This window comes from Myotis myotis, unplaced genomic scaffold (assembly GCF_014108235.1).
Source record: "Myotis myotis isolate mMyoMyo1 unplaced genomic scaffold, mMyoMyo1.p scaffold_m19_p_3, whole genome shotgun sequence".
NCBI classification, from domain to species: Eukaryota; Metazoa; Chordata; class Mammalia; order Chiroptera; family Vespertilionidae; genus Myotis; species Myotis myotis.
In genome coordinates this window covers 120,940,135-120,967,825 of record NW_023416335.1, presented here as the reverse complement: position 1 = coordinate 120,967,825, position 27,691 = coordinate 120,940,135, and the positions used below count along the sequence as shown (strand labels likewise).

Genomic DNA, 27,691 nt, shown 5'->3' with positions numbered 1-27,691 from the left:
ACAAGAGAAGTGTTAGTGGAATACTGTGGGTAGGAGCGTGGCCGGAGCTGGGCGAAAGTGAATGGGGTTGAGAAAGTGGAGACAGCACGGAAGGGACGCCTTCTGGAAGTTCGGCTCTAAAGAGGAATAGAGAAAAGAGTAGTTTCTAGAGAGCAAAGAAGGGTCAAACAGGGCTTTAATTTGTAAAATAGAAAATAAAATAATTTACTAATGAGAATTTAGTGGAGGGGAAAATTGATACTGTGTGAAAGAACATCTCAAACTTAATGTGTCCAAAACTCCCTGTCTCCTCCAGCATCTGTGTCACCCTATCATCGACTCGTCCTAAAAAATGAGCAACAGGCCCCCAGGTGCCAAGCCAGAGCTGAGACTCACTTCCCACATCCCCTCCATCACCTGGTGCATCTGTTCTTCCTCTACGATGTATCTCAGGTTGTCCATTCAGCGTGTCTCCATTGCTTCCACCTCAGCCCAAGCCCCACCCTCTCTAACTCGGACCTCTGCAGTAGTGTCCTAGCTGAGCCCCTCCCTTGTTCTTGGTTCCCTGCCCTCCTTTTGCTGTTCATTCTCTTCCCAACAGCCAGAGAAGCCTTCTTCCAGCAAACTGGTTCTTATCAGACCTCTGACCATACCCTTCCATTGTCTCCTACAGCGTTCAGTATAAACTCCAAAATCCTTCTTGTGACTCACAGAGGTCTTAACCGGTCGGGCCCCTGCCCATCTTCCCAGCCCCACAGTCTGCCATTCTCCGTTCTCCATTCTCCCCTTTACTCTCCACATTGCCGCCTCATTGACCCTTTCTAGGTCCTTGAAACTTCTTTCCTACCGCAGGGCCTTGGCATGTTCTTTCCCCACTCTGCCTCCAAGCTCTCTCCCACCCTCCTCTTCCCTTGGTCAGCTCCTACTCATCTTCCAATCTCAGCTCAAATGTCATGTCCTCAAGGAGGCCTTTCTGAACACACCAGTATAAAATATGTCTCCTTCATCCTCTCATGGAACCTGTCTTTTGCCTGCATACGACTGATCACAATTATAATGAAATAATTATTTCAAACTCCATTTGTTTCGTTCATCAGGACAGGATCTGTGTTTGTGTTGCACTTATATCAGGTCCTTAGCACAGTGTCTGGCACACAGAAGACACTAAATGCATATTTGTTGGAAGGAAGGGAAGGAAAAGAGGGAAGGACTGAGGGAGGGAGAGAGGGGAGAAGAAGGGAGTGAGGGAAAGATGGAGGGCAGACCAGAAAGGGGAAGGTAGGAGGGCAAGGATTTAGCCCCTTCCGTGGGCTGTGTGCCCAGGCGAGCTCTGAAACTTCAGGGTAGTCACACAGCCTCATGCTGACTGCATGAGAAGTGGCTCCTCACACATGACTCTATGACTGTGGCCAGTTGTCCCCCCTTGTCCCGTCATAGCTCCCATCAGGCACCTGGGTAAGGGAGCAGCCCCAAGGGAGAGACACATTAGCATCAGACATTGAGAGGGGGAGGGGCAGGTTTGCCTGGCCCTGGAATTGGATGCATGCAGTCTCCCTGCAGGGCCAGCTCTCCTGTGAGCCTCACTTTCCTGTATGTAATAAAAATAACAGGATAATTAACATCGTACAGGATTGAGGAGATTGTCATTGTGCACTTAGTGAGGCACTAAGAGCAGTACTCAGTAAGTGAGAGCACAGAGGCGCTTCTCCACTAGTGTTAGGACCCCCTGTGAAGTGGAGAGGGCCCAGGGATGCAGAGAGGCTCACAAGCAGGGAGCCAGACACCTGCTCTTCCTAGTGGTGGGAGCATGGAGCAAGCCCCTTTGGGGTCTCAGTTTTGCCTTCTGTAAAATGGGGAGATCATACATCAAAAAATACCACCCAGAAACATGTGATATTTTTCACCTTAAAGGTGATCTAAGAGAAGAAGTGGTAGTTGGTTGTCCTGGGTGGAGGCAGCAGAAAGGATTTGGAAAACTGTCAACAATCTGCTCCCTACAAGAATTCGAGGGTGGCAAAGAGGACAGGGAGAGGGAGATTCTAAGTGCTGGTAGATACTGCAAAATAAGAGAAGCGATGGAAAAGGTGAGAGAGAGGAGAGATAGCAGAAGTCAAGGTGCAGGCCCACACTTCTACTTTGGAGGTGAGAAAGCAATCAAGCTGTGGGGACGGGCGAGGATTATGGGCGATCCCAGGATGACGGAGACCCCAGAGGTGAGGTCCCACCAGAGCAGGCTTGTTAGGGAGCACCTGCCCCAGGAGGCACAGGCTCACCAGGAAGGCAAGTGATGGTTCTCTGGGAGGCATGGGGAGAAGCAGTCATCGTGAGCTGTATTCCAAAGCCAGCTGGAAATGATGCCTCTCCTGCCAGCCCGGAGCGTCTGCAGAGCCGTAGAGAATGGCTGAGTCCTTGTCAGAGATTGTCAGATTGGGAGGTCACCTGGCCCCACGCCAGCTCCGCAGAGAGGAAAACGTTTGTCTGCTGGAGGTAATAGTGCCTTTCCCCCCTGCAGCACGGTTTCTCGCTGCCATCTGGGGGTTTCACAGAAAACACTGATATTCCCCCCTCTCCCCCCGGGATCCAAGAATGCCAGGACACGAGCTACCCATTAACCACTGCGGCCCCGTGGTGGCAGTGGCAGGGAGGAAGCATGAATGTGTGTGTGGTGGGGACTGCCTCTGTCTGTACCTCCATCGTCCCCCCCTCACCACCCCCACTGCAAAGGCAGCCCCTGAGAACTGATGGGGACACATGTGCCCCCATGAGCTGTTGCCTGTTGGCCTGTGAGTTGCTGGACTCACATTTTAAAGGCTTCTACATGGGCCAGATCCCCCTACCCGTGCACTCAGCTCAGCTATTAGTTTTAATTTTTAAAGAATCTTTGAAGGATGCTGATTCCCAGGCCTTGCCTCCAGATATTCTAGTCGGTAGATCTGGGGTAGGGTTCAGGGATCTACATTTAACAAGCCTCCTTCCGCGGGGTTTTCATAGGTGTGAGATGTAGAGACTGTCTGCCCCACGGCCCAGGTGTCTTCCCCTGAAGTCATCATCCCCGTGGCCGTGACTGATTTATGTAGTGCTCCCCATCGTGGCTGGTGTTTCCACCAGCTGCGTCTCTGTCCCAGTCCTTGACTTGCAGGCTATGGGCTCATTACTGAAGCTTTTAGCTGCAGCCCTGAGAGCGAGTGAGCTGGCTTCGTGTCACCTGAGTGAAGGGCTGGAAACTAGGCCATCGTGCTTCGCTGAGCAGATCCCACCCTCTCCCAGCTGCTCCACCGCCTCCTCTGTCCACTGTGCACAGTGCCTGGGCCTCTGGGCACCCACCCTCCTCCTCAGGGTTGAGGCCTGGACCAGAGTGCGGTACCAGAAGACGCATGCACAGAGGCTCTGGGAGGGACACTGTGAGGGGTGCACTGTGCCAGGACCTCAGAGGCCTGCAGGGAGAGGTCAGGGCCAGGTGAGGAGTAGGTAGATGGACCACAGGGACAAGTGGTCCTGGGGAGGCACCCAGATTCCAGACCAGGGGAGCCAGGGGCCATTCTGGGGTCTACCAGGGAGGCAGGCCCCAAAGGCAGGGTTGACCAAGCTGGGGTTCAGTGCCCTTCCCCTTGGCCTTGCAAGGCCCCCTTGTCCCCCACCTACTGCCACTTCACGCCGAGGCCCACCAGGTCCCGTCTTTGCTGTTTTCCTCCCCTCATTGCCTCTGTCTTGTCCTGTCTTTGTCTCCTCTTCCTCCTCCACCTCCACCTCTCCTGCCTCCCTCTCCCCCTCCTTCATTCCCCTCACCCCCTCTTTGTCTCCCCTTGTTTCTGTTTGTCTCTTGTTCTCTCTCCCCCTTGTTTGTCTGTCTCTCTCTCTCTCTCTTCATCTCCTTGACTCTCTTTGTGTGTCTCTCTCCCTCTGCCTCTCACTCCTTGTTCTCTCCATCTCTCTCACTGACTCTCTGTGTCCTCTGTGTCTCTGTCTCCTCCCTTCTATTCCTCCCTCCCTCTCCTGTCTGGTTCACCTCTTCCGGACAGCGGCATCCCTATATGGCTCAATCGTGCTGGATTTATAACACCTGACCAGGCGGGGCTACGGGGACATGCAGATGTGGGCCCCATGATGCTGATCTCAGAGCTCACGTTCCACTGGGAAGGGATCAGGAGGAGGCAACAAGAGCTGCCAAGAAATCAGGCTGAACCTGGAGGGCCTACTACCCAGTTGTCCGTCTCAAATGCTCAGACACTGACGTTGCCAATTCTCATGCTTGGGCCAAATTCTTGCCTCCTGCTCCCAGCCCCACCCTCTGACTCACTATCCAGCTGGACAAGCCTGAGAGAAGGCTGGGTTTGACCAAGCCAAGGACAGGCTCCCAGAGTGAGATGGCCATCCTCCTTGTCCTAGAGGGTGGGGGAAGGACAGCCCCTACCAGCCCTTCCCTCTGAGGAAGTCCTTGGTGCTCTCTTCAAGGTTAGAGGTGGCATTAAGAGGTGGGGGGGGGGGGGGACCCTGGGGGAGCAGGACTCCGACCTCCTTCTTCTCAGAAGAAACTGAGGCTCCAAATGGTGAGTCTGTGAACTAAAGTCACAAAAGATTCAGTGCTGGGCCCAGGCTCAGGGTGGCTGTGCTTCACACTGTCCCCTCCCACGTTAAGATGATATGTCATTTCCTCCCAGTGGCCACAGCTCCCCTGAGCGCTGGGGCTCCTTGGCTACAAAGGAAGGACCTGGGAGCCCATGGGAGGGCGGTGCAGGAGGGGGTCCCCTCACCAGAAACCCCAATGGGACCTGGAAGGGGAAGCAAGGGAGACATGCATGCTCCCAGCAGGTCTCCGAAGACTAGGAGAGTGAATTGCACGTCTTAAACTTTCATCTGCGTCTGAGACGCTCTGAGTTTGAGAAGAAAGGACCTGGGCTTTGGAAGTTCAGCCTCCTCCTAGCTCTGTGGCCTGGGCAACCTGCTGGCCTCTCTGGGCCTCAGGTTCTTAGCTGTGAAGTGGAGACAACAGTCAGCCATCTGCCTCACAGACCATTGTGTTAGATGAGAGGTCTGTGAAAGGGTCTCTTGGGTTATTAAAGGAAGCCCCTCGGGGTGAGTAAGGCCTGGGAGGTCCCAGGGAGCAAAGTGGCTCCCTCACCCCAGCAGGGTGGGGTCCTCCAGCCACTGGTGGCTGCACCTTTCTCAGCTCCAGTGCGAAGGGGGTGTGTGGGCCCAACCTTTCCTCATGTCCCTCCTCCCGCTGCCTCAGCTGCGTGGTGGATGAGATGGACTTCTCAGGCATGGAGCTGGACGAGGCCCTGCGCAAGTTCCAGGCGCACATCCGCGTGCAGGGGGAGGCCCAGAAGGTGGAGCGGCTGATAGAGGCCTTCAGGTAGGACCCCCTCTGCAGCCCCTCCCTCATACACTTCAGAACACACACCTAGGGAGGTGGGGTGGGAGAGGTGGGGTGGAGAAGGAGAGCTGCTGTGGGCCTGGGGGCTGGGAGAAGCCCTTCTGGTGAGGTGAGAGAGGTGGGCTAGTAGAAAGGAGGAAGGGAGAGAAAAGGGATAGAGCCCTCGAGCTCTCCAAGCTGGAACAGCACTGGGTTCTCAGGGGCCTGCGTGCATTTCACTCATCCCACAACAAGCAAATCTTTAATGAACATCAGTGCAAGGTTGGTGTGGTGGGATCCGTGGGTGTTTGACACCTGCCCTGTCCCCTCAGAAGGGAAGAGGACCAGGCTTCGGAGTGTGAGGGGCTGTGCGATCGGGGGCGAATGGGGGGGACGACAGGAAGGGAGCTGCCCGGACCTAAGGCCTGCAGAGAGCCTGATTCCTGCCCCCACAGTCCCCCTTGCTGGAACTGGGGAGGTTGGGGAGAGGCCTCAGGCCCCGCTCTGTGTCCCCCACCACAGCCAGCGCTACTGCATGTGCAACCCCGAGGTGGTGCAGCAATTCCACAACCCTGACACCATCTTCATCCTGGCCTTCGCCATCATCCTCCTCAACACTGACATGTACAGCCCCAACATTAAGCCTGACCGGAAGATGATGCTGGAGGATTTCATCCGAAACCTTCGAGGTGAGGAGGTGGGGGCAGCGGGGTGGATGAGGCCACTGCTCCCGCCTGTCCTGTTCAGTATTAATTCTGTGAGTCTGAGCCCAATTGTAGATTGTCACTCAGCAGCCAAGGGCACTGGACGCTGCTCTCTGGGCCTGGTCATGCATAGCAGGGAAAGTTGCCTGCATGCCAGGCACCTGGGGAGTTTCCAGGAGGCACTGCCACTGCCCTGTACCAAGCAGCAAGGGCCCGTGGGCAATGTCCCTTGCCCTGCATGGACTGTCCTCCATTGGTTGACCTCTAAGCCCCTGGCCCCAAAGCTACTGCCTAGGTGGCACCAGCCCTTCCCACTTCACAGCTTCTGAGGTCTCTTCAGTCTTGGGTCCATTTAAGTCAGCCCTGCAGATAAGGAATGGCATCTGCCAGCCAAGTCCTCTTCTAACTGATACGGTACCCCACCTGGCAGGGTGTGGTGGGCGCACAATTGATTTTTTCTTTTTTCAGCATTTTAAAAATAAAAGTTATGCACAAACATAATTTAATAAAGTCAAATAATTCTACAAGGCTTATTAAAAATATCGGTCCCTGCCCCTATAGCCACTCTCCTTCCTTAGGGGCAACCACTGTCATTTCTCCCTCTTTCTTGTGTTTCCTGTATGTCAGTGGTCGGCAAACTGTGGCTCGAGAGCCACATGCGGCTCTTTGGCCCCTTAAGTGTGGCCACAAAGTTTCAATCGCACTGTACGTGCGCGCCTGCACGTGGTATTTTGTGCAAGAGCCACACTCAAGGGGCCGCAGTTTGCCGACTACTGCTCTATATCATTAAATATAGAGCATGCTTCCTTCTGCTTCTTTTTTCTTATTCCTTTTTTTATTGGTAAAAAATGCATACTGTAAGGCTTATACCAGTAAATCTGAAATCTTGATGAATGTTTATATTCCTGTACAGCTATGTAATCACACCCAGATCTAAATATAGATCACTATCCTCACCTCGGAACATTCTCCCATGTTCTGTTCCATTCAATACCCCTGCCCTTGAGTAACAACTCCTCTGACCTCCCATCATCATTGCCAAGTTGTGCCAGTTCTGGAATTTCATATGAATGGGATTACACAGTACATATATTTTGGTATGCGGTTTCTTTCACACTCTGCTACTTATTCATTTTAAAAAATTTTAAGTGTTATCTATTAATTTCTGTCTTAGTGTGTTCAGGCTGCTAAAACAAACTACCACAGTCTGGGTGGATTATAAACAACAGACTTATTTCTCACAGTTCTGGAGACTGGAAGTCCAAGGTCAAGGCACAAGCAGACTCAGTGTCTGGTGAGAACCCACGCCCGGGTTCTAGCTGATGCTTCTCGCTGTGTCCTCGCAAGTAGAAGGAGCAAGGGAGTCTGTGGGGTCTCTCTCATAGGTGCACTGATACCGTTCATGAGAACTCCAACCTCGTGACTTAAGCACCTTCTGAAGGCCCTGCCCCTAATACCATTGGGCATTAGGATTTCAACATATGAATGTGACAGGTTCATAAACATTCAGACATACAGTGGAATAAAAGGAGTTAGCCCTCTTTCATTTACCTTCACTAACCCATTCCCACTAAAATTATGTCACAACCCATGCATCATTTGTAGCATCATATTTGCGATGTCATTGTTTATATTAAACACAACCCAAAGCTGAGCAAACACAATACAAAGCTGAGTCTTGAAGTATATAATGATTACAAAGCCTTTCAATTTCTATTTTCCTTGGAGTGAATACTTGTATTCTTTGTCCATTTGTTTAGCTCTTCATGTACCTGCCATTAATTCATCTCCAAACTCTTCACCTCAAGTGTCAAGTTCCTCTAAGCACATTGAGCCCCAGCAGATATTCCCTGAGTTTCATATTCTGGGAGCTGTGTCTCCTGGGTCCTCTAGTTCTGCTCTAGTCTGGACAGCTGCATGGCTGTCATTCTGATATCTCCTTTCACCGTCGTCTGGGGAATCCTCACCTTGCTCCTGTGTTAGATTTCTGTTGCCTAGATTTCATAGCTTCCTCTTTGAGAGAGAAAAGGTACACTTTTTTCCCCCAGTAAAAAGGTACACTGGAGGCAAACTTTTTGAGAACTTGTGTGTCTGAATACTAGTATATCTTTTTCTATCTTTACTCTTTTTTTTAAGTAAATGGGGTTAATTCCAACACTTTTTAAAAAATATATTTTCATTGATTTCATAGAGGAAGGGAGAGGGAGAGAGAAAGAGAAGCATCAATGCTGAGAGAGAATCATTGATTGGCTGCCTCTGCATGCCCCACGCTGGGGATTGAACCCACAACCCAGGTATGTGCCCTGGCTGGGAATCAAACCATGACCTCCTGGTTCATATGTTGACGCTCAACCACCGAGCCATGCCAGCCAGGCTTCTATCTTCACTCTTGATTGGCAATCTGCTTGGGAATAGAATTACAGATTGGAAACATTAACCGCTGAATTTTGAAGTGTTACTCTATTGTCTTTTTTTCTCTCTCATTAGATTATATTTTTATTAGGATTGTTTTAAAAATCAGAGATGACAGTGATGCTAGACTCCCAGTAAGTCCCCTTCCAATGAGGAACTATTAAGAACAGAAATTGACATTTCTAGAGAGCAGCTTTATTTTTATTCCATAAGAAACTTTTTAAATTTTTTTCTTTATTGATTAAGATATTATATATGTGTCCTTTAACTGACAATGCTAAAACTGCCATTCCAATTCCTGACCTTTTGCTATTATTTTTTCTTGCTCTTTCTGAAAAGTTATAGGTTCTTCTCTGTCCTTTCTGTTCTGAATTTTCATGAAGGTGTACCTTGTGGGGTTGTGTGTGTGTGTGTGTTTTAAATCTATTGTACTAGGCACTGTGTTGTTCCTTCAATCTAGAAACACAAGCCCTCCACTTGTGGGAAGTTTTCTAAATATTGTATTTGCTCATTTCGCCATCCATTTTCTCTGTCCTCTTTTTCTGGAACTCTTATTACTCAGATTTTCGATCTCATACTTTGATCTTTTAATGTTTATAGTTTTCTACCTGCCATCTTTGTCTTCTAGTTGACTTTCTTAAAGATATCCTTACCTTTCAAGTCTCTTACTAAGTTTTCCATTTCTGTTGTCATACTTTTCGTTTTAAATAACTCCTTTTTTGTTCTCTAAATGTTCTTCCTCCATAGCATTATATTCTTGTTTTGTAGATGCAATATCTTCTTATATAGCTCTGAAGACATTAATGATATATTTTTATTTGCTTGTTTCAGTTTCTTCCTGCTTGCCTCTACTTCTTCTGGCTTCCGTTTTCTGTTTTCCCATACTTCTTTCTCATATATAGTTGATGAATGGTTGTCCATTTATATTTAAGAGTGAGCCACTAAACAGCTGATTAAATACTCTGTGAGTGCGGGCGGGCTGCTGAATGGTGGACTAATCATAGGGTGCTTTAGTTGAGCTGTTTCACTGGGGGACCCCTACTGCAGTACCTTTTGATGTTTTCTCTTGTGCTGGTTGGAGAGAAATGTCCATTCTGTTGTCCAAAGGCTATGAGTCTGGCTGCCAACATTCTGAGATCTTTGTGGATGAATAGGGTTGAGGGGGTCTTTTAATATATAGACATCAGTTTTACCCCCCAGTTTTCAGCACAGACTCCCCCCTTTGGCTGGGCTTAAAGGAGGGATTTGCAACCCAGAGTTTCTGGTTCATCCCTTTCAGAGGATTAACCTTCAGTGTTCTGCTGTAGTGGAAGGGATAGGAAAATCTAAATGTTTTCTCGATTTTCAACCTATTTTCCCTTCAGCCCACCTTCACCTCCACTTTAACAGATCTTATTGCTGCCAACTCTAGAGCCCTTCTAGGTTCTGTGGTGCTTCCGTGTCCACTTTCTCAGGTTTGCCAATCCAGTCACTCCTTCATCTGCCTTCCAAACCCCATGGTACCATCGCCTCTTCCCCCTCCTCTTCGTCTTTGTGGGTGTAGCCTCTTTTAAAAATTCCTTTGTACCGAATATTCAGAAAGAGAAGATGTACAACCTTCTATCTTTACCGGGGGCCCCTGTATATTCTGTCTTGATCCCAGCTTTATCTTGCCGCAGCCACATTCCTTCAGGCCCCCAGGGGTGCTGCATGGCCCATTAGCCCACCTTTAAGGACCAGATACAGATATGGAAGAAACAGGGTCAATACAGAGAATTGCTCATAGAAGGTGAATGTCCTCTCAGTTGTAGGAAAACTCCTTTAAGGACACTTGCTGTAGTTGATTAATTTTCAATTTTTTCCTCTTATCAAAGAAGTGTGGTGTTATTAAAGACTTAGAAAAAGTAGAATTTTTTATTGCATCTGTTTCTGCTTCTAAAGAAATATGTTTTCATGTTGATGTATTTCCTGTTAGTAATTTTTGTTACCAGAGTTTTACCATTACTGTGAAGTAGGAGATGGGCACAGGGTCTCCTTACCTGCATTGCACACAGGGCTGCCTCTGTCATCCAATGTCTAACTACCTCCACCTTCCCAGTGAGGGAAGAATCTTGTCACCCATTCAACAACTAATCACTGAGCACCATTCTCCCTATTGGAAGGGAGGGGAAAGCCCAGGAGGGGGGAAATTCTAAAAGAAACAAGACAGAACATTAGCCTTCAAGATGCTCTCATGGTGGGATGGGGGAAGGGAGATGGACTGCAGAAGCAAGGCACATGGCAGGAACAGGGAGGCTGCATTTGGAAAGGAGGGAAAAGGCCTGGGAGGTGGGAGTGCAGGTTCTGGAACAGCAGAACCTTGCCTCATTGCCTCATTCCAGGTGAGGCTGGAAATGTGGGGCCGTATTATAGCAGTTCTGGTGTCTGGCTAAGGAGTTTGTCCTTAATGTAATGGATGTGGGTGCCAGCCATTGAAGGCTTTGGAGCAGGGACAGGGCAAAATCAAGGCTACCCTTTAAGGGCTTCAGTCTGGAAGGGGGCTTCCCCTCTCTGGCTCCAAGCCTCTGACGCCTCCTTCCTCTACCTCCCCGCCTCCTTTCTCTCACCCCAGGTGTGGATGATGGCGCAGACATCCCCAGGGAGCTGGTGGTGGGCATCTATGAAAGGATACAGCAGAAAGAGCTCAAGTCTAATGAGGACCATGTCACGTATGTTACCAAGGTGGAGAAGTCCATCGTGGGCATGAAGACAGTAAGTGCCTGCTGTAGAACAGTACCCCTGGGGGATCACTACCTCTCCTGTGTCTGCTAAGCTCCCCCATCACCTCTCCTCTCATTTCTTTCTTCCTGACATCTCCTCCCATTCTCCTCCTTGCCGTTCAAGAACACTCTTCCCTTACTCTTACTGAGTCCCTGCTGTATCTCATAGACTGCACCCTCTTTTTTTCCTTGCGTCATTGCCTTTTGCTCCAGCTGCTGCAGCAGGAGAGACAGAGGTGAGGTGAGGGGCAGACTGCCCAGTGCTCTAGGGTTGAAGCATCTGGATGGCTAAATAGGGAGGTTTAGGAAGGGGTGGATCCTGGGCATGCCTGGCTGGTCCTACTGGATAGACACAGAGAATAGGCTAACGTAGGTTTTGGACTGTGGTGTCTTGAACCACTGGGGCCACAGAAAATATGTTGTGGTTTTGCAGTGATTTTTATGTTGTGGTTTTGCAGTTCTCTGTAGTTTACTGCTCTACTTACATGCCAGCGGGGGCTCTTTATGCCATAAATACAAAGGGTATGGAGTCAGTTCTGAGGTCTGTCTCCAGTTCCTCCTCCCTCGATTGCTGGGGGGCACTTCAGGGACCTTGTGAGGCTGTGCACTGGGTCCGCTGCCCAGTCTGTGCAGGGAGAGCCCTATTCTGCCCAGAGCCTATATGCTGAGGTTTTAGCATCTATCTGATCTGCAGATGCCACTGGAGTGGATAGTTTTACACCCTGGAGCAGATTCAAGGTGTCCCTATAGTCCCCTCCCTCTTGCACACTTGCGTTTAGATGTGCAGTGGAAAGGGGTGGGGTGCTATCCTGCAGGCCCCAGCCTGGGACATGGGGTGCCCTGAAGAAGGTCTTGGAGGGCAACAGTTGACAGTGACTGGATATGAACAGTCTGACAGCGCTTATCAACTGTCTTTCCCATCCCTTCACGTCCTCATTTACTCCAGCATCCTGAGCCCTTCACCCCAGCCTTGCTCCCTAAGAAGCGTGATGAAGGGGAAAGGGCCCCAGTGAGGAGAGAGGGGGTTTAGGGTCAGCTCGGGCCTGTAATAGAGCCCTGGCCCTCCATCTGCTGGGAAATGGGTGCTGTGGGGCGGGGAGGGCCTTGAGCTCTGGGCGCCTCCTGCTGAGCACGTGCCTCTCTCCAGGTGCTGTCAGTGCCCCATCGCCGCCTGGTCTGCTGCAGCCGGCTCTTTGAGGTGACAGACGTGAACAAGCTGCAGAAGCAGGCCGCACATCAGAGGGAGGTGTTCCTCTTCAACGACCTGCTGGTGGTGAGTGACCGGCCCAGGGCTCCTCTGCCCTGCTCAGCCTCAGCAGGGACCCCTGAGAGGGGCCGAAGGGGCCTCCCAGATTTCACACCGAGTGTTGTGTGCTTAGTGGCTGATTTAACTTGTTCGTGGCGGTTTCACGTTGTGGGTGAGGGAGCTCAGGTGGATAGGATCATTTCTACCTTATAGGTTATGAAACCGAGGCAGCGAGAGGTCAAATCATTTCCCCGGTCACAGTGGAAATGAACTAGATTCTGATCCTCCTTCTCTCCATTTAGCGGAAGCCTGGGGCAGGCAGGGTAAGGGATGCACTTCATGTCCCACAGCCAGGGTGTACGGTGCTGGGCGGTGGACCTCAGCAGGGCATGTGCTGTTCCTGGGCCTGAAGGGCTGCTTGTGTGTGTGTGTGTGTGTGTGTGTGTGTGTGTGTGTGTGTGTGCGCGTGAGCGCACCTACATCTGTATGGTACTCATTCTTTGGTCTTTGAAGCCAGGTATCCATTCCACACATGTTCATTGAATGCCCACTGTGTGCCAGGCATTGTTGTAAATGCAAACAGTGTGAACAGGATTTGGTTTCTGTCTTTCCTTCAATCCCCACACCCCCTCTATCCATGAGTCGTGTTGGCACTAAATCTAAAACTATCCCAAATCTAATGCTCACACACAGGACCCATCTGCCACAGCCAGGAGTGGTCCTTCCAGAGTGCAGATCAGGCCTGTCTGCCATGCTTCAGACCTGACCCTGGCTTCTGGGGCAGGAGAAGGAAGTCCCACGGCCCTCCAGGACCTCTGACCTCTGACCTCATGCCCCCCTCCCTCTTCCCTGGCTGCTCTGGCACCTTGGGCCCCGCAGGCTGCCTCTCATGGGCCAGGCTCATTCCATCACCAGCCTTTGTGCTTGCTGCTCCGTCTGCTTGAAAACTCCTCCCCTCACCCCACCTCCCCCACGTGTGCCTCCCCAACCTGCGCCACCACCCTCCCTGCATTCAGTTTGAGCATCACCTTCTTACACAGGCCCTCCCTGCCCACCTAGCAAAGTAACCTGCCAGTCACTGTCTAATCTTTACTCTATTTCATTTTCTTCAAAACACTTCTCAGTTTCTGAAATTACATTATTTATCCATTTCTTCACCTTTTTTTGCTTATTGTGCATTATTGACCCAGCTGATCCTCTTCCACTGATAAGCATCCTGAGGGCAGGGCTCTCTGTCTCCCATTCTCCTGTGTCCCCGAGTCCAGCTCAATATTTTGTGTATTGAGCAACTGGCTTACAGAGTTTTCATTTTAGTAGAGAAGGGAGATAAAAAAATAATTAAGAAGACAAATAAAGAAGATAATACCAAATTGAGAGGAAGGTGCTATGAAGAAATAAAACAGGTGATAGGCTCAGGAGGACGGTGTTCAGGTGGACTTCTTTGTTTGTTTATTTTGTTGGTTTTTTAGGTAGGATGCTCAAGGAAGGCGTCTCTAAGGAGACACATTTCATTTCAGGTCTAACTAATGAGAGTAACCCAGATGTGCAGACAGCTGCAGGGAGAGCTGCAGAAAGGAAATAGCATGAGCAAAGGGCCTGCAGTGGATTGAGCCTGCCCTGTTCAAGCTACAGAAAGGGCGAGAGTGTGGCTTGAGCATAAGTCAGAGTAAGGCAGGGACCAGATCAGGTGGGGCAGGAAGTGTGGCTTGGCTTCTTCTAAGTGCAGAGGGGATAGCCACTGTAGGGTCTTATGTAGTAAACACACACACACACACACACACACACACACACACACACACATTTTGATGCAGGGAGTGTTTATATACGAGGATATGTGTGTGTGTGTGTACATGTAGATGTATATGTACGTGTGTGAATCTATCCTAAGTACATAAGTGTGTATGTGTGTGCATGTATCTTTGCGTGCGTCTGCTTGTGTGTTCAGGACTGTCCTGGGGGTCCATGCCTCTGGGCACACGCATGTGAACACCCGCCAGTGCATCTCTGTCTCCCTCTCCTGACAGATCCTCAAGCTTTGCCCAAAGAAGAAGAGCTCCTCCACATACACCTTCTGCAAGTCGGTGGGCCTGCTGGGCATGCAGTTCCACCTCTTTGAGAATGAGTGTGAGTCTCCGTGGGACCCAGAGATGCCGCAGAGGATGGTTGGGGGGGAGTTGAGGGCTGTAGGGACCGGCGGGGAGGGGGGGGGGGCAAGCATGCCAGCTGACTCCAGCCTCACCCGCTGCTGCTCACGGCCCATGGGCCTGGGTCTGGTTTCCAGATTACTCTCATGGCATCACCCTGGCGACCCCGCTCTCGGGCTCCGAGAAGAAGCAGGTGCTGCATTTCTGTGCCCTGGGCTCAGACGAGATGCAGAAGTTTGTGGAGGACCTGAAGGAGTCCATCGCGGAGGTGACGGAACTGGAGCAGATCCGGAGAGAGTGTAAGGACACAGTCAACCCAGGCTTTCTGAGGTGGTCGGCAGGGAGGGCGGGCCAGCTCCCAGTCGGCAAGGGACAGAGTGGGCTTGGAGACAGACATGCTCTGCCTCCTCCCCCCACTTTGGACTGAGTGTGGGGTGAGCCAAGGCCCCTCCTGCCGTCCTGAACCCTCCCCGGCCCACTGCACATCACGGCTCCGTGTGGCTGCACTGCTCTTCTGTTTCTTCTTGGGTAAAACAAGGTCGGCCAGAGCTGCGTGCGTGCGTGCGTGCATGTGTGTGTGTGTGTGTGTGTGTGTGCACCTGGCCAGGCGGTGGGGCGGCAGATGCGCCCCTTGGAAGTGAGAACTCCCTGTTTGGACGGGACACTGAGCGAGCTGGCCAAGGCAGCCTGCAAACCAAAGAGGTCCGGGACCCAGCTTCTCTCCCATCAAATTCCCTGTTCAACCTCTTCCCCTGGATCCAGTCCGGGTTCACACACTACATCTGGTTGTTTCATTTCTTTCGTCTGTTTTCATCTCAAATAGTCGTCCCACCTAGTTTTTCATGGCGTGCTTTAGAAGAGCCAGGCTGGTTCTCCGACTGCCCCTCACTTGGTCTTTCCGTCTCTCTAAGGAAAACCTTGGTTCTTGACTGTTCCAGTTCAGGCGATTAGAACACATGGGACTCTGCTTTACTGGTTGCTTTTTTACTTGTGTCCATTTGCAAGCTTTTACTGTTGAAGCACTGCTGTGGCTTCAGGCAGCCTTTCAGACAAGAATGGATTCAGAAAGTAAAACAGAAAATAAAACTAAACTTCAGGTCTGCCTTATTCAGCCACTTAGTTGAAAAGTATTTCTAAAATCATAAAAATCTACCCTGGCTTGGTAGCTCAGTTGGGTGGAACACCGTCCCATACACCAAAAGGTTGCAGGTTTGATTCCCAGTCAGGGCACATTCCTAGGTTGTGAGTTCAATCACTAGTAAGGGAGGCAACCAATCAATGTTTCTCCTCTCTCTCTCTCTCTCTCTCTCTCTCTCTCTCTCTCTCTCTCTCTCTCATTCAATAAACATATCCTCTAGTGAGGATTAAAATAAAATCATAAAAATCTACACAACAGGAGAGGCAGTGGGAGTTTTTGAGCCAGTGCTGTATTACATAGTATTGCTTTTTAATCAGCGTTTGGGATCACCTACTATGTGCCAGGCAGTTTCTTATGTTCCACTAATCCTCACACGGATGCTGCACAGTGGGTGCATTGTCCCCATTTGCCTGATAAGACAGAGACATTAAGGGGATATGTCCAAAGTCATGCATATTAAAAGCAGAGGAGCTGGAATTTGCAATTGTCCGATTTTGAGGTACTTTCCACTCTGGGAGGGAAAGCAGAGGCTTTGTTGACAGTTTCCTAAGAACACAACCATAACTAAATCAAGTTAAAACAAGAAAACCGCACGAGACCAGACTATATAACTGGAGTCACTGGGTGGAGGGAGGTGTGTAAATTCCCTTTTGGCGCTCCGTTGCAATGCTGGAGCTCAGTGCAACCAACAGACTCTTTAAAGAGGGCTGGGCTGCATGCTCAGAGATGCTACTTCGGCCATTGATCTTGAACATTCTCGAGGACACACTCTGAAATGGCTTCACTTCTCTCATCATCAAAATGTCACAGGTGGCTCCACACAGCCCCGAGGAGCCACAGTGGGCCTATGGGCACCAGCTTTGCTGGGAGAGGCACCTTTTCCCATCTGCCTGCGAGCAGCCCATCGTGTATCTCCCCAGAGTACAAAGGCGTAGACATCGCCAGAATCTGTATGCCAGGAGCGGAATATCCTCTCCTGCTGTCTGGAGGGAAGGGACTTAAGGAGAGACATCTAGCTCTGATTCTTCACACGAGGAGAAAGGAAAGGCGAGTTGAGGGAAGATGCAGTGCTGGGCAGGGAGGCAGGGAGTCAAGGAGAAAGGAGGAAATGAAAATCAGCCACAGCTACTGCTTACTGAGCACCAATTTCCCCAAAGCTGAGAAAGCCCCTCTGCGGGGAGAGGAACGAAGCTCAGTTCAGTAACAGTATTTCGTATTGATTGATGCTGTGATTCAGGCAATCAGGACAAATGGTTTTGGTTCGGGGCTTGCAGTCTGTGTCCCTGGATTATAGACAACCAGAGAGGCAGGAAATGGGACCCAGGAGAATAGCTTTAATAAAAGAAACTTGAGTTATGTCTCCTGGAAGAGAGAAGCTGGAGTGATTTAATAATGACTGTCAAATCTCCAAGGATGGTAACTGGCAGTTCTCTAGCAGCACCCAGAGAACAAGGAGGAACAGGTTTACAGTCTAGAGAGAAAAATTGAAATTGAATACCAAGACTCAGTTGAGTACCAAGACAGATGCCCTGGCCATGCGGGCTGTGCAGCACTGACAGACCCCCTCCTCCCCGGGCACGTGGGTCTCTCCTGGGGAGACTCAGAAAACTGTGAAAGCACAGCAGGCTGGGGGCTCAGAGCCCTGGGGCGCATGGCGGGCGGGCTAGACGTCACCAAAGTCTGCTGTGCCAAGTGATCTTACACATTGTAATGAAAGATGTTTATTGAGCACTTGCCACCGCCGGGTCTTGTTCTAAGTGCCTTAATATATTTCCTCCTGTAAATCCCCTTAATGATGCTTTGAACTGGGCACTGCTATCCCTCAGGTGAAGCATGGAGGAGTTCAGTAACTTGCCTGAAGTGATACAGAATGTATCAGAACCAGGATTCAAACCCACACAGCCCACCTTCCTCTTCTTAACCTCTTCTACAGTCAAGCAGATATTTCATCCCCATATACAGATGAAGAAGCTGAGGCTCCAGAGGGTAGTAATTGCCATGAAGTGGGGTGCCAGACCCTGAGGCCCACCTTTTGTAGCATGTGTCAAGGATTCGTTCTCATCCTGCTCTCTCGGCTTCTTCGTTTTTTTCCTTGTGGTTGAGGTTAGGGTTTCTCTCTGTTCATGAGCCTCTCCATTCCCTAGGGGAGCTGGAGAAGCAGCAGGGAGCAAAGACACGCTCCTTCAAGTCTGGAGGAGCCCAGGTGGACCCGCAGTTGAAGCAGGGATCGCCTACAGGTGAGCCTCGGCCCTGCTCTGGAGTTTCAGACCCCAGGCCTGGGTGGCTGGGCCAGGGAGGGCATGGAGGCCACTTACCGCCCCTGGGCATGGGATCCTGGGGATTGGGGACGAGGGAAGTGCTGGTTTCCATGGCCATTTCTCCCTGCTGAGGAGCTCCAGGCTTCCTCTCATGGGGCCTTCACAGTGGGAGTGAGGAGGAAGGAGAGAGACTGCCCCAGGGCCCGGCGTCCACCTGCTGCCCACCATGGGGAATCAGGCCCAAGCCCTGATAACCTTGGCCCTAGTGAGGACACCTTCTGCCCTCACACACCCAGGCTCTCGGAAGACTGCTGGTTCATGGGGTGTTGAATTATTCACTCCACACAAATGAAGCCAGCTCTTGGCTTTATACCCCCATTGGCCATGCTCCTAGGCCTGCTTCCTTCCTCCCACTGACACCTCTACCTACCTACACCTTGCTCTCCCCTCACTCCCACCTTCAGGGAAGACTTACTCCACCTTCACAGTCCCAAATGAAAAAGAATTAGGAGAGGTGGCATGAGAATTAAACCCCATCACATCAAACCCCCAGCAAACTACCCAGAACTATGCGCTCATTAATTCATTCAGGCACCTATTCTTATGTGTAACAAACATTTACGAGTGCCTGCAGCATGTCCCGCGTTGAGCACTGGGAAGCCAGGGTCCTAGCAAGACGTCGGCTTGAGCCTAGAAACTCCATGCTGGTCCACACCCCTCAGTGACGGCCAGGATGCCATGCTGCTGCAACATACGTGCTCACAGGGCGAGTCACACCAGCTGGGAGATGTGACTCATTTTCTAGGCAGGACTGAGAGCTCTTTGAGCTGCATGGAGATGCTCACTGTGATGTCACCTTCTGTACTGGAGTTTGACCTGCCATCATGCATTCATGATTCTCCCCCACCTCTCGCCCCCGCCTGCTTTTCAGCCAGCCCCTTTCTTTCTGTCAGGTCACAGCTGCTTGTTTCTGCAGCTGTTTATCCAGAGCTGAATCGCAGCTGTGATGACTCCCCGACAGCCCACTGCACGCTCTGCAGCCCAGCTGCCTCTTTGAAGCTGCAGCCCTGGTCAGACCAGCCCTGTCCCCCAGGCCCTGTCCCCCAGGCCCTGTCCCCCCAGGCCCTGTCCCCCAGGCCCTGTCCCTCCAGGCCCTGTCCCCCAGGCCCTATCCTCCAGGCCCTGTCCCCCTGGCCCTGTCCATCAGGGGCCTCCACATGGAGTGCTTCTTGATCCCAAACACTGGCCCAGCTCCCTTTTGTGCTACAGAAGGCAGGGGGATGAGTGCAGCGTGGGAGCTGACAACCCCCAGGGGTGTGAGAAATAAGAGGGGTTCTGGCAGAGGAGCCCTGGAATGCCTGCTGGGTGGGATGGGGAGGGCAGGAAGATGACCGAGCCAGAAAAAGTCATCAAGTTGTCCCTGGGGGTTCACAGGGTCTCTGGTGCTGCACCAGGCCAGTCAGTCCACCGTTGTAGCAATTACAGAGCCATCACGGGCTCTCCCGTGCCAGGCCCTGTGGTGAGTGCTTGGAAGCCTCACTTCACTGAATCCCCACCAGTGGGCCAAGCAGCGGGGATGGGAACAGAGAAGGAACTTGGCCCCTCCTCACACAAAGGAGCCTGTGTTTGAAGGAGGCCGATGAACGTGGTGCCCACAAATGCCCAGTAGAGCCTCCTTGTGTTTCTGGGAGCCAAGAACCAATGCCAGCTCATAACCAGCCTGCACAGTCCATGTCGGGAAGGCTCCACAATGGCCAGGTTAGACGGAATCTCAGAGGTCTTCTGGTCTGTGGAGGCTCAGAGAGGCGTGACATCTTGCCCAGGTCACACAGCTGGGCTCCCCTGCCAGTCCACTGCCCTGGCTGCATCTCAGTCAGGGCTGGCATGGCACCCAGAGTCTCACCAGCCACGCCCTCTCGTTGTAGGCATGCTCAGTTTGAGGGGTCGGATGGGGTAGGGGTTTGTATCGGGAGGGTGGAGAATGAGCCCTGTGCTCTTTGCATTCAAAGCCAAAAGGGAAGCTGCGCTGGGCGAGAGGCCTTCGGAGAGCACGGTGGAGGTGAGTGGAGGCCTGGTTGCCCCGGTGAGTGGTTCTGTGCCCCCGCTTGTCCTTCTCACTGTCTCTGTTGTTTCTCTTCTCAGGTATTAATCAATGCCTCCCCAGCCCGACTCACCATTTTACCAATTTCAAGAGATACAATTAAAAGTTACTGCTAGCATGGGTAATGCCACTGTTCAGCGCCTAGTTAAGCTGCAGCACTTCCTCCCACCCCCAGCCTGGCCAGCTGATTGCCCTCCCAGTCCCAGCTCCCTGACTAACACCTTACAGATGAAGCCCTCTCACACACCCCCAAGCCCACACCACCAGCACACTGCTCACCGATCCCCTAACACCTGCTGTATCAGAGAACCCAATATTCTTATCCGCCCCCCCCCCCCCGCACCATGCCCCTTGGACCCTGCCCACCAGTGCCTCTTGGAGAAGCTGGAGGACAGAGCTTCTCCCTGGAACAGCTGGTCCATCTGGAAAGTGGGCCACAGGGTAGGGTGTGTGCAGGAGAAAGTGAAGCAGAATAGATTGGGGTTGTCTTAGGGGTTTTGAGGGGAGAGCTGATCTCTCTGAAGACTGTCCATGTGAGAGGGAAGCCCATCCTCAAGCCACATGGGAAGGACTGGGGAGTAGCCGCAGCAGCTACTCCTTCCCAGGCACTAAGAGCGTCCCCTGCTTGCCCTGCGAGCCTTGCTGGGCCCCTGTCCTCCTGCACTGGCTCCCCTCAAACCCCAATGAGCCTCCTCACTCCTGTTCTGCCAAGCCTCCAGGGACCACTAGCTGCTCACACAGATGCCTCCTTTCCCACCGCCCCCCGACCCAAGCTGGAGGAGCCCCCATGTAGAGATCTGGGGGAGGAGCCCTGCCACCTATCAGCCTGACTAAGCTCAGGGAAGCCCCAGGATACCCAGGGGAGCCCAGTTTCTTCTCGCTCCCCACGGCCCCCATCTCCCACACACCTGTGTCTGGAGGAGGCACCTTTACACCGAGGAGCTTCCTGCCCCAGCAGCTGACAAGCCCCCAGGGTGGGTATTCCATCCCCTGCCCCCTCCGCTCCCCATCTTCCTGCAGCTGCCCATTCTCTAGCCTTGCAGATAAACACACCAAGTTACCAGCCCTCAGGTTTGTTCTGCCAGCCCTGCCCGCACCTTAGCCAGACCTGCACAGGGAGGACAAGCACTCTGATGGCCCGTTCTCCCCTCCAACCTTCCCCAGAGGGCCATGTGGCTATCTGCAAGGCTGCCACCCCAGCTAGCCCCAGGGCCCTGCCAGCCTCTGTTCCCGCACAGAGGGCAGCCTCGCTGCCCCACCCTCTCAGCTGGACCCTGAGCTCCCTTGTCCTCTGCCCTCTCTCTGGCATTTCCTCATTGCCTGGCCAAGCCGCTCTGGCAGGCGCTTCTCCATCTTCGAGCTGCTACTCATGTTCCATCCTCAATCTCTCTCTCTCTCTCTCTCTCTCTCTCTCTCTCTCTCTCTCTCTCTCTCCTTTCTTTCTTCAGCAAGGGGTCAGAATGAGAAAATGTTTTGCTGTCACTTCCTGCTTTTCACTTACTATTAAAGATAAGGGATCAGGCTGGGGTGGGGAGGAGGGAGGTGAGACAGTGGAGGTGGGATCAGAAAGGGGAGGTGAAGAGGAGGGGCAGGATGAGGTCCAGAGCTGTGGGCTACATGGAGGCAGCTGGGGAGGGGGAGGAAGAGGGCTCGGCGAGTGTGGACTGGGCAGCTAGGCATTTGCCTGGGGAGGGGCAGCCATAGAGTCTTGGGGGGGGGGGGGGCGGCGGGGAGCAGAAGGGACACAAGCCTGCCCCTGCTGTCTTGGCCACTTTTCTCCTGGGAAATAGGTCAGAATATGAGCAGATAGGGAAGGGAGCTTTTCCCCGCCACCCCCCACCCTGCCCCCAGCAGCAGTGGACAGAGGCCTTCTGCCCAAGTGAGGGCCACAGAGGGCTCCCCAGGAGGGAAGTGGCCCAGCCACGCTCTCTGCTCACCCTGTGTCTTGTCAGGGCAGTGCAGGGCTCAGGGGCCCCTTCATTAGTTTGGGGGAATCTCAGGCCTGGGAAGTGCTGCCAAGGCTGGAGGTTGAGAAGGAAGAGTAAAGACTGCAACATGCTGAGCATGGCTGGGGGCTTGTGACTATGGAAGGGCAGACAGATGGGGCTCAGGAGCTGTGGAGAGGGACACAGGCCACTGGGAGAGGGGACCCAGGAATGGGGGGGAATCCCTGAAATTGCACCTTTTGCCAATAAATGGGGTTAAGATCTGCTGGTTAGGGCCCCAAGATCGTTTTGGGCTGGGCCTTCCTGGTCTAGGCCTGGGGATAAGGTCCCCTCCCTGTAGCCTGGATCCTCCTGGGCTTGGCACAGCCTGTCCTGGGTGGTGGTTCCAAGGACAGTAGAAAACATCCTCAGAGAGAAGGGTCTCGGCCACCCCCAAAGGGCTCAGGTGTCGGGAGGGGGTTGTAGTATCTAGAGACTTGTGGGGTGGGGAGTTAAAGCCCTCTCCTTCCAGAATCCTCTAGCCGCTCTGCCACCCATTTCCTCCCCTCCCCCTGCTAGCAAGAAGAGGCCAGGCTGGTTCATGGTACCTCCATGGCCTGAGGGAGGGGGCCACCTCCTCATGCCCCACCTAGGAGATAAGGGTTAGAATCCTTTCTGGGCAACCCCCTCCTGCAGCAGCAGAAGTTTAACCAGGATCCAGGTTGGGCCATAAAGGCAGCTGGGGATCAGACTCTGGCCTTTGCTCTCTGGGCTGCTCTTGGATGTGTGATCATGGCCTTGGGAGTCTGGGGGCGGGGAGAGTGGGGGGAGCTCCAGATCACCCCTCAGGGGTCCCTGGCAGTCTGGGGTTTGGGTGCCTTCGTGATGTTTACAGTGACAATGAGGCTTCCCCTCTAACAAAGCCAGAGGAAGGAGAGGGCTGGAAAGTCTCAGGTGTTTAACCCTGTCCCTGAGTCCTCCCTTGGCTCTCAACATACCCTGGGAGGCAGGAAGGGAGCAAAGACCCTTACCCCAGTTTTTCAAGCTCAGAAGCTGGTAGAGAGGAAGGTGGGGAGAAGTTTACCCATAGCCCAAAGCCACCCAGCAGGGCCATGAAGTCAGACTGCAGAGCTATGCAGAACCTCAGTGAGTCTATGGTCCAAACGCCCATCTCACAGATGAGGAGACTGAGGCTGAGAGAACTGAGGCTGCTCATGGTCAGTGGCAGAACACGCCAGTCTCTTGACTGCAGGGATGGAACCTCTGTTGGCTGCCAGTTTTCGTCTGGTGGAGAGATGGGGAGTGGGTCAAGGTGAGGGCTGAGAGCCCCTAATGGGCACAGGAGCCAGGGAAGGGGAGAAGGGAGGCTCAGGGTAGCCAGTCCTAGTAGCTGGGAATTAGTCTTGTAACATTTCATGCTTCTCTGGCTGTTTCTAAACTAGGTGTCAATTCACAACAGGCTTCAAACGTCCCAACACAACTCGGGGCTGGGGGCCCAGAGGAGAGCTGCGGTGCCACCACCAGACCCGCAGCCTAGCCCCCTGAGAGAGCAGCCCCCGCCGTTGCCGCCATCACCACCCACGCCCCCAGGGACCCTGGTGCAGTGTCAGCAAATTGTCAAGGTCATTGTCCTGGACAAGCCCTGCTTGGCCCGCATGGAGCCCCTGCTAAGCCAGGCTCTCTCCAGCTACGCCTCTTCCTCCTCTGACTCCTGCGGCTCCACACCCCTGGGCGGCCCGGGCTCCCCGGTCAAGGTCATCCACCAGCCCCCGCTGCCCCCACCCCCGCCCCCCTACAACCACCCTCACCAGTACTGCCCGCCAGGCTCCTTGCTGCACCGGCGCCGCTACTCCAGCGGCTCCAGGAGCCTGGTGTAGACTGTTTCCCACACTGCTGCCCCAGGGGGCTGCCACCAGGGTCCCTGGGCTGTACCCAGGAGCCCCTGCCGCCCCTTCACTGCTCCCCACACCCTGGCACGCTGTGTTCCTGGTCACCATCACCATTGTTTTGGAAAAGAACCTCCATCCCTGGCACCTGGGTTTGCCTCACCCGACATGCTTCCCATACTCAGCTGAACACCCCCCGCCCCCTTCAATCTGGAGACTCCACCACACTCCCCTGGGCCCTGCACAGCTGCATGGCCAGGCCTCCTCCTCCTGCCACCACTCACCACGTGGACCATGGACTTCTGAGGACAAGAACTGAGGGCTTACCCAGCTTCTGCGTCCTGAGTCTGAGTCTGCTGGGCCCTGGGCCGCAGGCTGGGAGGTGGTACAAGGGGAGCCAGCACCCAGCACCGGACAGAAAGTGGCCTGGCTCCCTGCTCAGCTCTAGGTGCTGCACTGGGTGGAGGAGAGTTGGCCCTGGATCCCTGAAGGGACCAGGGAAGTGGGAATGTGAGGAGGGGTCTTTTTCTGCTGCACCTGCCCCGCCCCCCACAACTGGCATATGCAGGAGGTCGGTCTGTCCCCAAGGATGTTGGTTGTCCTGACCACGTCCTCCCCCTCCTCCCAGGGCCTGCCCTTCCTCTGGAGCTGGGCACTGCCTGCCCAGGGCTGCGCAGACTCCAGGAAAGCTTTGAGAGAGGGAGGGAGGAGGGGGACTCGTCTCAGCTCTCTCTAGGTCAATTCAACCAGCTGTGGAACCGTGAGGTCATTCATCTAAAATGAATCTTTTTAGGGTTTTAGTTCCCCAGCCCCAAATAACACCCGGCCAACGCGAATGTGCACCGGGGCCTGGAATAAGGGGGGTCTGGGAATAGAGTGGTTAGTTCTCTCCCCTGCAGCAGTGGAGACAGGGAGGAGGGGCAGTGGTTTGCCCAGGGGCAAATGCAGCCAGAGGAGGTGGTTGGAGAGGCCTGGCTCCCTCTTGCATGGTTTCCATGGCCTCTGCGAGGGATTGGATGCAGAAGTGGGTGGGAGAAGCAGGTGCTCCACAGGCACGTGCCTTCCCCCTGCTGCCATCCCAAACGTGCCCCTCAGCCTTTAAACCTCCCCCCTCTTCACCTCCCCCAAGAAGTGGCCCGCCTCCTGCAGGGGGCACTAAGAGTCCCTGCCCCCTCAAAATTGCAAAGAGCGCAAAGTGGGTCTCACCGACCCCCTCGGGGCCAAATAGCATTGGGGAGTCAACCTTTAGGTGACCCCACAGAGCCTGGGCAGCCCCCTCAAAGACCTCAGAAGATACCCGGGCCCCAGTCACGCCCTTTCAGGAAGTGTCTGTCCAAGCCGGGCCAGGTTCCAGTCCTGGGCCGTCATTCCATTGCTGTCCCTCATCGAGCTCCCCTCCTACTTGGAGCCCATTATCAAAGTGTCCCCAGAGGTGGAAGTGAACGTGGGCCAGGTCTAAAGTGAATGTGCTTCTCCCTGACCGTTCCTCACACCCCAAATGCAGTGCCCTGGGCCAGCTAGGAGACCCTGATCCTTGTCCCGCGCTCTCGGAGCTTCCAGATGACCTGGTTTCATTTGTATGTGTGGTCACCAAACGTCATTATGGCGTCACCCAGCGAGTTTATTTCTAGCCCTGTCTTTGTCATCCTGGGATCTGTAACTTGTGACCAATTTGCTGTCTCCTCCGTGTGGCTCCCCAGCCGAGCTGCTTTTGTCCTTATTGTCTTGGTCCCTCTCTTGTGTCTCTACTGTAACAAGGACATGCCAATAAGAGGCTTTCAGAACAGAGTGGCTGACAGATGGGGCCACACACTACGACATTTCTGATGCACGTGGCCAGGGCAGGGATCGCCCGTAAAGAGTGCGAGCGGGAAGAGGAGCAGAGTTGGGGTGGGAGTGAATGGATCTTGAATAAGGGGGCCTGGAAATAGAGTGGAAGTTAATGGGTGGGCAGCAGGGAGTATGAGTTGTGAAGGAAGGGGTTGGGGGTTGAGGTGGCCAAACCTAATTATGGGATGGGGACCATGAATGCCAGGGGCTGGTGAGGAAGCAGCAGCCCCTACCGTCAGGCCCTTGTCACCACCCACATAGTGCTTCTCATTGAAAAGTGCTCTCCTCCCTGTCGGTGGGCATGGCAGCCCTGGCCCCTTCCTCCCACCTCTGCTGCAGCCCTGACTCTGCAGACAGACTCTCAGAGGTCTTGGGGATGGAGCACACAGAGCCTTCCCTGAGGACCCGGATGCTCGGGGACTGGGACTTGCTCCCGGGCACTGCGGTGGCTTCCCTGGGACCCTGGCAGCACTGGGAGTCCCGGCCCCGGAAGCAGACCAGCCTGGGCTCTGCAGCACGAGAGCCAAGCTTGAGCTGTGAGGCTTTTCACCCCAGTGGCCTGAGCAAGGGGCAGTTGGCCCTCCTCCTGTTAGGGAAGCAACAGTTCCCACTGTCTGCATCCTCCTGCCCCTGTCCTGCCAGCAGGCTAAGGCTGGGACCCCCTCATCCCCGCCCCCAGAGCCTAGCCCCAGAAACCTTGGACAAGCCTCCTGCCCTTGCAGAGGCCCCGCTGGAGATGCTATGGGGCCCCTACTCTCCCAAGGCTGAAGGCACTGGAGTGCTGATCGCCCCGGACACAGCCCCAACATGGCCCCACTCTATCAACTCTCTAGGCCTTACTTTGGGGGACCCGAGCCCCTTTCTCAATTTTATCCATTTGGCTCCAGCTCCAGAATCAGGAGTGGAGATGAAATGAGCTTTCCCACCCACTCTTGGGCAAGTCCCACCTCCAAACCTGGAGCGAGACCTGCCCGGGCAGCTTGACCTGGAAGCTTGCCTGCTTGTGTCCAAAGGCACACATGTCTATCAGCCCCGGGCCCTTGACCCCACCCCACCCCACCTGTTCCCCTGTAGCCTGCCAGAACGTCTCTTGTACCCGATAGCTGCTCTGATAACCATCTGTCTGTCTGCCCTGTGTTCTGCTGTGCGTACCTTCCTGCTGCACCTCCTCCCCGCAGGCACCCCTCACCCTGTTGGAGAGAAACCTCTCTAGGGAAGGCAGGGTGGCTGCACCCAGCGACTACTCCAAATGGCAAATATTTTGTAACAAAATAGCCCAGAGGTATTTTATCTGTTCAATTCATAGAGTTTTAGAGATTATATTGAAATATGTCACTTGAGCAAACTGTCGGTTGTGTTTCTTTTGTTCTGCAAGAGGGAGGGTCCACCTTCACTCAGAGGGTCTAATTGGGGAGGGTCCGAACAAGAGGACAGTCTGATGTTCTTAGCCCTGGGGTCTTTCAGGAGCAGCTGGGCTGCCAGGCTGTTCTTCTCCGGCCATAGTGGCATCACCCCTTTACCCCAGAGTGACACCCTTCTGAGCCATGCTGTGACAAGACTAGGAAGTCCTGTCTTAAGTTAATGAGGCTTGGGTATGTGGGAGAGGGTCATCTGATGGGTGGGCACAGGGTTGGAGCTAGGGGTGCAAGGCCCACTAACACACACACACACACACACACGCATACACACTCAGCTTTGAGCCAATTGAGAGAGCAGGTTATAACAGGGACGAGGGGCACTTTTGGAGAAGGGATCACCATGACAGCCAGGGTGCACCCAGCAGAGTGAGAGATGGGGGCCAGGAACCCATGGGCCCTGCTTGGCTTTCTGTCACGGGAGTGAGGGACTGTTGGGAGGTCAGGGTCCCACTGACCATGCTGGGTCATCACCCTCAGGTGACTCACCAGACATCAGCTCCAAACACCTGACCTAATCACAGCATGTGCTGTGACAATCCCTAGGGTGTGCTATTTGCCA

General features: G+C 53.3%; 1 protein-coding gene across 5 annotated transcripts in view; it reads left to right on the top strand.

Moving 5' to 3' along the window:
* IQSEC3 (IQ motif and Sec7 domain ArfGEF 3) overlaps positions 1 to 27,054 on the top strand; it is a 108,747-nt gene extending 81,693 nt beyond the window's left edge. For 2 of the 5 annotated variants that reach the window (XM_036301730.1, XM_036301734.1), the window contains 9 exons: positions 5,210 to 5,332; positions 5,855 to 6,021; positions 11,039 to 11,178; positions 12,334 to 12,459; positions 14,457 to 14,556; positions 14,714 to 14,875; positions 17,859 to 17,951; positions 19,982 to 20,031; positions 23,441 to 27,054. In XM_036301730.1, coding sequence (XP_036157623.1) covers positions 5,210 to 5,332; positions 5,855 to 6,021; positions 11,039 to 11,178; positions 12,334 to 12,459; positions 14,457 to 14,556; positions 14,714 to 14,875; positions 17,859 to 17,951; positions 19,982 to 20,031; positions 23,441 to 23,875 — 1,396 coding nt within the window. In that variant the 3' untranslated portion in view covers positions 23,876 to 27,054. Of the gene's footprint in view, positions 1 to 5,209; positions 5,333 to 5,854; positions 6,022 to 11,038; positions 11,179 to 12,333; positions 12,460 to 14,456; positions 14,557 to 14,713; positions 14,876 to 17,858; positions 17,952 to 19,981; positions 20,032 to 20,114; positions 20,283 to 23,440 lie in introns of those variants that run through there. The other 3 variants (XM_036301731.1, XM_036301732.1, XM_036301733.1) reach the window with 3 other exon arrangements.
* Positions 27,055 to 27,691: the final 637 nt, after the last annotated feature.